The sequence below is a fragment of the Epinephelus moara genome, chromosome 11 (genome assembly GCF_006386435.1).
Source record: "Epinephelus moara isolate mb chromosome 11, YSFRI_EMoa_1.0, whole genome shotgun sequence".
Lineage (NCBI taxonomy): Eukaryota > Metazoa > Chordata > Actinopteri > Perciformes > Serranidae > Epinephelus > Epinephelus moara.
The window spans coordinates 22540373-22550246 of record NC_065516.1 but is presented as its reverse complement, the minus strand read 5'-3'; the positions used below and the strand labels follow the sequence as shown (position 1 = coordinate 22550246).

At 41.1% G+C, this 9874-nt stretch overlaps 1 protein-coding gene across 1 annotated transcript in view; it reads left to right on the top strand.

Moving 5' to 3' along the window:
• Positions 1-9874, top strand: part of timm21 (translocase of inner mitochondrial membrane 21) — an 18351-nt gene continuing 8477 nt past the window's right edge. The window contains exons 1-8 of the mRNA XM_050056289.1: positions 1-600; positions 1384-1446; positions 1549-1646; positions 1854-1927; positions 2077-2182; positions 3212-5120; positions 5401-5499; positions 5606-5765. Coding sequence (XP_049912246.1) covers positions 273-600; positions 1384-1446; positions 1549-1646; positions 1854-1927; positions 2077-2182; positions 3212-3304 — 762 coding nt within the window. The 5' untranslated portion in view covers positions 1-272 and the 3' untranslated portion in view covers positions 3305-5120; positions 5401-5499; positions 5606-5765. The remainder of the gene's footprint in view (positions 601-1383; positions 1447-1548; positions 1647-1853; positions 1928-2076; positions 2183-3211; positions 5121-5400; positions 5500-5605; positions 5766-9874) is intronic.

Genomic DNA, 9874 nt, shown 5'->3' with positions numbered 1-9874 from the left:
AGTATGCGCCTCAGGAATACATACACAAATCACGATTGGCTCGAGACAGTCCACCCCTGTAGCACAGTATGTCCAAGTAGTTTAGTCAGTGTTGTAAGTTGTACATGTCATTTTATATTATTCCAGCCTGCGGCAGTATACTGTATGTTAGTTTTAACAGCTGTAGCTAGCTGTTAGCGTGCTAAAGAACGTGCTAACTCGGCTTGCTAGCTAACGTTAGCAGTGCGCAGGTGACTAGAGTTTAAGCTAACTGACTGACAGAGGACACAATCATGGCTTACACGCAGATACTGAAAGCTCTGCACCGGAGTCTAAAACAAACAGCGACACAGTACTGTGTGCAGCAATGCAAGCTCACTCAGGTCAGTGTGCTGGTCCACACACAGAGGACAGTGTCAACAGTGTCGAGACTGACCTTCCACAGAAGAGCCGAGGCTCCTTCGTGTGTCACACCAGGACTGAGCTGCTTCATCCAGGCTCACAGGCTGAGGGGGATTTCTCTGGACTCTACGGCCAGAAGTCAAAGCAGCCCCGAGGACAGAGACAGGTCGGTGTCCAGGTACCAGAGTGGGAGCCCAAAGCCTTCAGCTGCACAGAAAGGTAAGAGAAACACTGATGTACACATGAGTTGTGTCCTCTCCTGTGTACTCTCATTACAGTGCATAACATAACTGAGGAAGCATGATAGTGTGTTTTATTACTCGCTTTTATGGACTGACAGAACGTGTTTCATTGACAGACTCACTTACTATAATGATTGAGTCTATAAATAGTACATGAATCAAGACAAGTCATCATCTCAAGTGTCCAGAGTCCAATGCAATCAGGCTCCACAGCCAGATAAAGGACTATTTATTTATTTATTTATTTATTTATTGAATAAAGTAAGCACCTGTGAAATATCAACACATGATACATGCAATAATGTAAATTCTGCCATTCAGCCTGCCTATTTATTATATATTTCTTTTAGTTTTTACTGCTTACAATCATCACTCAGGTGCAATATCAGCATATGCTAAACTGTGCAATATCTACACTATAAAGTCTAAAGGCTGCTGTGAAACTGCGCCTACCCGGGGCAACAAAAAGTTTATCTTGGGTGCATTGGCACAGTGGACAACCATGAAAGGAAGGCAGAGGAGATACCCGCACAGCAATGCAACTGGGCTGGTTAGCTACAAAAAGGATCACAGGTTGAGACAATGCAGACAGTGTCAATTTATTTAGGACATTAGTGCACAAAAAACAAATAAAGGATTATCTTATCTGATCTGATCCCTGTTTTTGTGAGGCTGTAACCATCAAATGTTTGGTAATCCTACCTGATCAAGTACCACACTGTCGGTTACACTAATAATTTCCACCCTCTATATCTTCCAGTGAAAGACGCCGGCAGAGACTTCACCTACTTGATAGTTATACTTGTCGGGCTTGGAGTGACAGGTGACTACAACCTTAAGATTTCAAGCAGATTTATCCTCTTGTTTCAAGTCAGATAATGGAAACGGGCACTAATATGTGTCGTTCTGTGTGTGTGTGTTTCAGGTGGGCTGTTATACGTGGTGTTTCAGGAGCTGTTTTCTTCCTCGAGTCCAAATAAAGTCTATGGCAAAGCCTTCAACAAGGTCAAGTTAGACCCAGAGGTAAGAATGAGGCCAAACAGTATCTTTCCTCTTATAACCTCATGGCAACATCTCCTCTGACAGTACATGAGTTACACTGAATGCATGAATGTATTGTGACAGTCATTGTATTGTATATTACTTAATCTACATTGAGTTCAGTGCAAAGCTTGATGTTGTCTCCTGTTGAAAAGTAAATCAAAAAACATTTTGTTTATTAAAATGTAGGTGATTGGTGCATTTGGGGAGCCAATCAAGTGCTATGGGGAGGTTACCCGTCGAGGAAGGAGGCAGCATATCAGGTGGGAATATTGAACTGTTGATTATCCGAACACAAGGTAATGAATAATATGCACATCTCTGTCTAGAGTCTAGAGTTTTAAATAGATGGCATTATGAGGTGTTAGAGTATTTTTATCCTGTTAACTGTGATTGTGTGTTTCCACCTCAGTCATCTGGAGTACCTGAAGGACGGACTGAAGCACATGAGACTTAAGTTTTACATTGAAGGCTCTGAGCCCGGCCTCAAAGGAACTGTACACTCAGAGTCAAAAGAGGTTAGTGTTTTCCTTGTTAAAATGCAGTTTGTGAAATGGATGTGATGTGACATACCAAAACAGTACTATTCATATTTAGCTTTTGCAGTATTTAAATTGGCTAATGCCTGGTTCACACTACACAACATTTTTATCTGTTCTGACAGTCATTATGTCAGATTAGGCGATTATGGAGTGGAGTCATAAAATCATGCCATGACTTGGCTGACAGACATGACAGACTTCTCGATGGTCCACACCAATCATCCCTGGTCGTCTTTCATGACGTGTGTGATGTCAACGGGTTATTCTTGTCCTATTTTTATTACTTTTACTATTGTTTCAGTCACTGTGTCTGTTCATGTGCCAGCTGAAATGTTGTAAATAACGACCCATTGACAGTGTAGTCTGTTTCAAATGAAGCTGGTAGTAAAAGCCACTATTTTTTAATTTTCTTACTTTATGTCCGTCTCCATTATGAAGAAATAACATTATTTGCTAGCTTGATGCTAAAGGCAGTACTCACCAGGTTGCTAAAGTGCCTCTGCTGTTTCACACCATCATTTTTCCTTTTGTACACTGTGTGGCAGCATCCCTAGAGGAAATGTCAAAAACCCTGGGGTGCTGTTGCCGTACAGTTGTCCACGGCGGCAGATCGCTCTGTGTTCCTATCGGTCAAAGTGACGGCTGTGACGGGAGCAGTCATGAACAACAAAAAGAAAATCAAACATGCTAGACCTTCTGTCGGGACGTCGTGAGGCGTCCCAGACGTGGTGTCGGTTGTCGTCTACTATGACACACTACACAAGATGAAACGATTATCACGTACGACACTCTTTGTCGTTCACGATCCGAGCCGACACCACATGACGCTGCGTCGTGTGGTGTTGGTGTAGTGTGAACCCAGCATTAGTAATTTCACATGACAGCAGAAAGAAAATAAATGTACAGAGGTGATCATTAGACTGTTATTTTTATTTTTTATTTTTTTTATTTTTTACAGAAATCCACCAAATTAAGATACTGATTTAATTTGTTGTTATTTCACAGAATCCTGAAACTGGAAAATATGAGTTTCGCTACATATTTGTGGAAATGGACACCTACCCAAGACGAACCATCATTGTGGAAGATAACCGATAAGAAATGACACAGGAGTATATCTTCTCTGGAAAATCATTGTGAAAATGAGACGTGTGTGTTTGTGTCACTGGACAAATAGCTGCCGATTTACTGTAAATGTAAGTTTAATTTACTATAAAAAGCTGTTATGTTAAACATGAACAGTTTGGGCTGTTTTAAACTTGGCCAAAACAACAGAGCAACGGGTGAAAAGCTTTGCAGAGTACAGGTTCTTGCACAGAAAATAATCATTGACTCTTATGTGTTATTGTTTTATAAATAATACACATGTGCTACAAGTCGTTTTTTAAATGAAATACCACAGGATGGACTACATTTTTGAATAAACTGCAATCAGAGATGCTTAAGTTGTAATAAAAAATGTTTGTACGTGAACAGACATGCAGCAAAATCCAGTACGGTTGTTTTATTTCTTATTTCATTTCTATTTTGTGTTATTTTAACACAACATTCACCCTTATTAGGTCATTGTGTAAATTACTATGTAAAGTCTGTCATTTGAAAGACCTTGAAAATGTTGCAGGGTCCTTTTGTTCTGCTTAGAGCCAAGCTCACTCACAGCCTGTGTATTTTGAAAGGTCTGTTTTCCTTTTAAATTTCCATATTTATTTTTAGTCTTTGTTTACTGCATACTTCTGTATTTGGTTATCTTTTAGATTGCATTATGAGACAATGACCACTAGATGGAGGCAAAGAGTGGAGAGATAGCAACAACCTGATATGACCTTTTAGATTATTTCATAATTTCTCATCTATTTACATTGTTTATGTGTTTGAGTTGGTATTTTGCTTAGTTTTTCAACACATTTTTTAATGTACTCGGGGGAAAAGAGCTTGAAAAGTCGATAATAATTGAACATCTGATTTTAAATAATGAACAATTAGGTTACTCTTGACATTATTCAACTTCTTATTGTGTTTTTTGACGCGATGATACACATATATAGTGTGAAGACGTCATTTATTACAATGATCTGTATTTGGTTTCATTTTTACTCCTTTGTCGTGCAAGCATGTGCTGCCTTCCATGACCCTCGGAATTTCCTGATTTATGAAGGACTTTTATGAAATACCACAGCAATAACCGAGGAATATCACTTTTTAATCGCTTTTTTGTGATAACGCTGTTGCTGACACGTCATAAGTATTTTGAATCATTTGATAAATGTACTGTTTGTGGTACTTCTAGCGGCTATACATTTTTTTAAACAACTGTGAACCTACCTGAGATGAACTTTCTCATTTCCGCTATCCTTTGGCAGAACAAAGTAGCCGCGGTGACAACGGTGACAAAACAATTGGGATATACATTTTAAGACAGCAACAACAACACTTCAACATCAACACGAACCGATTAATTGGAAATATTACGTCGGTGTTGAGGGGGAGCAGCTTACGGGAAGCAGTAAAGGCATCAGTGCTGTGAACACCGCCCACCGTTAAACCAAAGGCAGCATTGAACGCACAGGGACGTGCTAATGCAGTTAACGCTAGCTCAAACTCTGTAGGACTAGTTTAGTTGTTTATTCAATGTTAAGTTAACGAGTAGCCCGTCGAGTAACTAGCTAGTAACCTTGTATATAACACCAAGAAGCTGTGTTCATGAGGCAGGTCAAATTTCAGTTGTTTTCACCGCGGCGTGGGTAAATAGTGAAGGGGCTGTTGTTGTTGTTGTGGCCTGCTACACGATAAGCTAAGCTAAGCTAAGCTAGGTGTAGCCTCAGCTGGTTCCTGGAGCTCTGCTCGTCACATCTCCGAAACGACACGGGAAATGGCACACCTTTCCAGCTAACTAAGGCCGAGCTGTCGCTATATAGTAAGTTAAAAATCCTGTCTTTGTGTTTACATTTAGCTTAGTTGGGTAGCTAAGTCAACGGAGGGGCTGTCGAGCTAAAGTTGCCATCTGTTTCAAGTTATAGAAAGTGCTTTAACGTTGAAGTCAACCTAGCTTGAGCGGTGAGATGCTCTGAATTTCTGGGTTCATAAAAGTGAGCTATTATTAATTATAACCTGTGTTGCAGTTCATTAAACAAAGAAAGGTAAAGTATATTGCCTCTTTGAAGATAAAAATAATCAAAAGTGTTCACTGTTTTCAGGACAAGTTGTGGTTTTGGCCAGGGATCAGCAAGTTCCCCAGCTATGAGAGCCTCTACACACTAATTGACATCTCACAAAATGGAGCTGTACTGGTACATGTGAGTATGACTTATATATTTATAATCACAACTCTTTTTTGAGGCTAAAACAGGAGTTTAAAGCTGATATCTAAAGCTGCCCACCCCTCTTCTCTTTCCTTTACAGAGTTGTAATCATATTCATCATCATCAAGATATTCTTCTATGTGTGCTGGTACCGATCAAGACAGAGGCAACTGGCAGCATACTTAAGCAACCCACGCAATGCTCAGATAGTCATTGTTGGAGGAAGGGCCTACCTCCATCAGATGTGTGAGAGACAGAGTGTAAGTGCAGCCCCCCCATAAACACACAAACACGTCCCACATTTGAAACGTGTAATCTAGCTGTCAGCGACTGAAGTGGTTTTGCGCCTCCAGGATATGTCTTTATCATGGCAGAGGCTGAGTACAGGGACTTGGTGATAAAGAGAGTCTCTTAATGTTGGCTGACTTGAGTATGGTACACTGAGCAGAAAGAATTTGTAACATAGCAGTAAACTTGGCCATTTTGAAGGAGAATGAGATTTCTTTTATCTTAGTGGTAGGGAGTTGCGTGCGCTCTGCCTGGGCAGGCATGTTTCACCATAAGGCTTGACCCTGCTTGACTTTATGTTTGCAATAAATGTGTTTTCCATTGCTGTAACTTAACATCTGGGCTCAAAGGGTAGTTACACCTTCAAATTCTGCGAGAACCACATCTCCCAGCATATCTAAAAAGCAAAACACTGACTGCAGGAGGTGTGGTTGTGAGTGACTTGGAGGGTCAGTGGACAGGGGGACACTGACCACCACTTAGTCACACGGACAGCAACGTAGAGCTGTTTTTCAGAGATAGCCAGCCTTGAGAAGCTGCTGTCAGACTCTCTGTTTCTCTGCTGGAGACACTTGAAATCTCATGCAGCTTTAATAGTCACAAGAAGCACATTTATAGTCCTGTTTTATATTTTGTGTGGGAGTGACAGTACAGGATGTAGTCATGCTGTTTATCTCAGTTAACATAACCGTTCATCAGCCCAAAATATATTTTATATCTTGAAATACGTAAAAGACCTTGGAGTCTTGCCTATTTTGTCACAGTTAAAGGGAGGGGGTGCTGAGAATTCAGCTGAACCAAACTTTTAAACCCAAGCTGACCCTTACAAGCTAATTTCGAGCAGAGGAAGCTGTTTTTTTACAGTGTAAAATCTGTTGTGAATCATGTTAACTTTAAATGCCAACAACAATCTGTTATTATGTGTACAGTGAAAAAAAAAAACATTTATTGTAGAGTTCCCCTTTAACTGCTTTAGCTTTGTTTTGGCCAGCGGCAGACACACTGAAAGTGGTGCGTCACAAATCGAAGTTCAGCCCTATTCTCAGAACTGTCGCCTTTTTTTATCCAATTGGAGTTTGCAGGCCTGGAGTAAGGGAAAGTCAAATAAGGTCACGGTTGTGTTACATTTTTGCAGAGGAGTTGTTTGCTCTCTCTTGAGAGGACGTGGTTTTCAGTCAGTCGCTTTCACTTCGATTAGAATGATAAGAAAGGCTACAGTTCACTTTCACTGACACTCTGAGCAAGTGTGTGGATGTGTATTAATAGGTTCACACCTGGTTTGCATGTATCTGTATGCCTACACTTTTAAAGTTTGTTTGACCTTGTTGACAGCTGAGGTTTGGTAGGGCAGGTCACAGCTTTGACGGTTATTCATTTAGAAGATAACGATGAGTGAGACCTGTGCAGCCCTCTTTTTTTTTAAACAAGTTTGTAGAATTTCCACCAAGCATGTGAGATATTTTTGTGCAGATATCATCAGTAAAGACAGAAAGCAAGGCAGAAGTCGAGTGACGTACAGACAGCAGTGTGTGCCTCTTCAAAGGTCTTGTTATTTCCCTACCTCTGAAATAATCCAGTTGTCAGTCACTGATTTTCTTTTGGCTGCGTGCCTTTTTTTTCCTTGTAATCTCACAGTTTCTATCTCTCGCCCCATGTGAATCATAAGATAGCCTACACAGGAGAAAAATAGCGGTCTGCTCTGATGTTTAATTTGCTTGACATTATGATGAATTTATGTGGTTAGTTCGAGCTGCTCTCAAGAGTCATTTGATCACTGGTATGACCTTCATAGCTGCCTTTCTGTTTGGTTTGTAACGTCTTACATTTTGCTGACACAAATGCTTTTCATACATATTTTGAAAGTGGCTACAAAGTGCAGGCTTGTCTTTTATTGCTCCCCTCAAGTGCTAGTTGAATTTAGCAAATCTCTGGTGTTGATGCTTTCGGTGATATGTGTAGAATAGTAATGCCTTTCCTCAACATCAGTTTGTACGGAGTCTGTTCTGTGGGGCTAAGCCACAGGTTTAGACAGCCATCATGATCGTGCTTCCCTCCCTGGGCCTTCCCTGCTTTACTGCCTCTCTAAAACACCTGGAAGCAATCTCCGTGATTCAGAACCGTCCCGAAATATGCTCCGTGAATCATATAAAACAGGTTTCTCTGACATTTTTCTTTCGTTTCTAACTTTCGCCCACTTCACCCACTTCTTGGTCGTTATCTCAAAAGATACTGCGAGAGTGATTAAGCCATCCACACATTTTTAGGAGAAATGATTCATTTAAATGGAATTGTGCGTAGAAGTCAATTTAGTCATTTCCTGACACTGCCCCAGCTTCTCAGATATTTAGCATTGCTGTAGTTGCATCTAAGAGGCACACGTGATATTTTTAGCGTTGTTTGGAATATTTGTGCAACAGGAAATGCCCCAGTTGTAAAATAAACAAATAAATAAATGCTGCAGTTGAAACAGAGAGATACCAGGACTTTTGGCCTCGGGTTTTCCCAGACCAGTTATAATATCTTGTATTCTATGTGAAACGTTTGACTCTTAGAGGAAGTCCAGTCAGTTTAAGATCGCCATTTTGACCATTATGACCATACCTTGCTGACTTAACACAAGAAATATGTGGTCATATGAAACGTGTAGTTGTGAAATATTGAGTTTGAATGTCTTTAGACTAGGTGTATTTACATGTGTGGCCTTAACTGTGCATGCCATGGCTAATTACATGTTGGGTAAACACCACAGTAGCCCTCCTGTCTCCTCTTTGCAATTATTTTCTCCTCTTCAGCCTCCTCCAGTCCCCAATCTATCCTTCTGCTACAACTCCTCAGTTTGCTCCTACATCCTCTCCTGCATCATTTTCTTTTCTCCTATTCTGTTTTTCTTCTGCCCTTCTTCCTTTCCCCCTTGTTCCCTCTGCCGTCTCTGGTGTATAATGTTCCCTGTTTAGATTTTAATGGAATCTGCAGCAGGGAGGCCCCACAGTCATCCATAACCCGGCACCCTGAAAGTTTTCTGGAGAGACGCCAAGACGACTCGAGTCCTGGGCTGAAATGAATCAAGCATAGTGAGGGGGAAAAACTCTTGATGTAGTATCACTCACTGAGCCTCTTGGACAGTCTTATTCACGGCTACCTGAAAAGACAAAGTGAACCCACAAAAGCTATGAGGAGAAACTTTTGATACATGTAGGCCCTGGAGAGAGATGGAAGAGATGAATTGTTTATGGATTATTAGATTTCATCTTATGTGGCACAGGCTCAGTTCTTTAGACCCACAGAAATAGTGGTGATTATTATAGGTTATTTGTGCTGTAATTATCTGGTGTGTTTGTGCGGCATTGTTCCTCATCACTCTCCATCACCCCCACAACAACAGGATGGAAGTTTTAAACTAATTAAGACATCAGTCTGTAAAGGCGTCAGAAAAACAGAGCGCTTCTTTACAGGAAATAGCTAACGTGATATAATGCTCAAACATTGGATGTATACTACTCAAAAAAAATTAAGGGAACACTTAATTGTCACATTGTAACACCAAGTCAGTTACACTAAAGGGATATCAATCTGTCCATTTACGAAGCATAAGTGATTGTGAATCAGTTTCAGCAGCTTTGGTGCAAATGAAAGTGACAACAGGTGCAATGGAGAGCAAAAGCAAGACAACCCCCAAAAAGGAAATGATTTACATGTGGTGTCCACAGACAGTTGCTCTCTCCTTATCCTTCCTGACTGATTCTTCTCTAGTTTTGTGTTCTGCTAGTGTCCTTGTCACTACTGGTAGCATGAGGCGGTGCCTGCAGCCCAGTCAGGTTGCACAGGTAGTCCAGCTCCTCCAGGATGGCACATCCATACATACAGTTGCAAAAAGGTCTCCCAGCACAGTCTCAAGAGCATGGAGGAGATATCAGGAGACCGGCTGTTACATGAGGAGAGCTGGACAGGGCCGTAGAAGGGCATCAACCCAGCAGCAGGACCAGTATCTGCTCCTTTGTGTGAGGAGGAACAGGAGGAGCACTGCCAGAGCCCTACAACATGACCTCCAGCAGGCTACTGGTGTGCATGTTTCTGACCACTC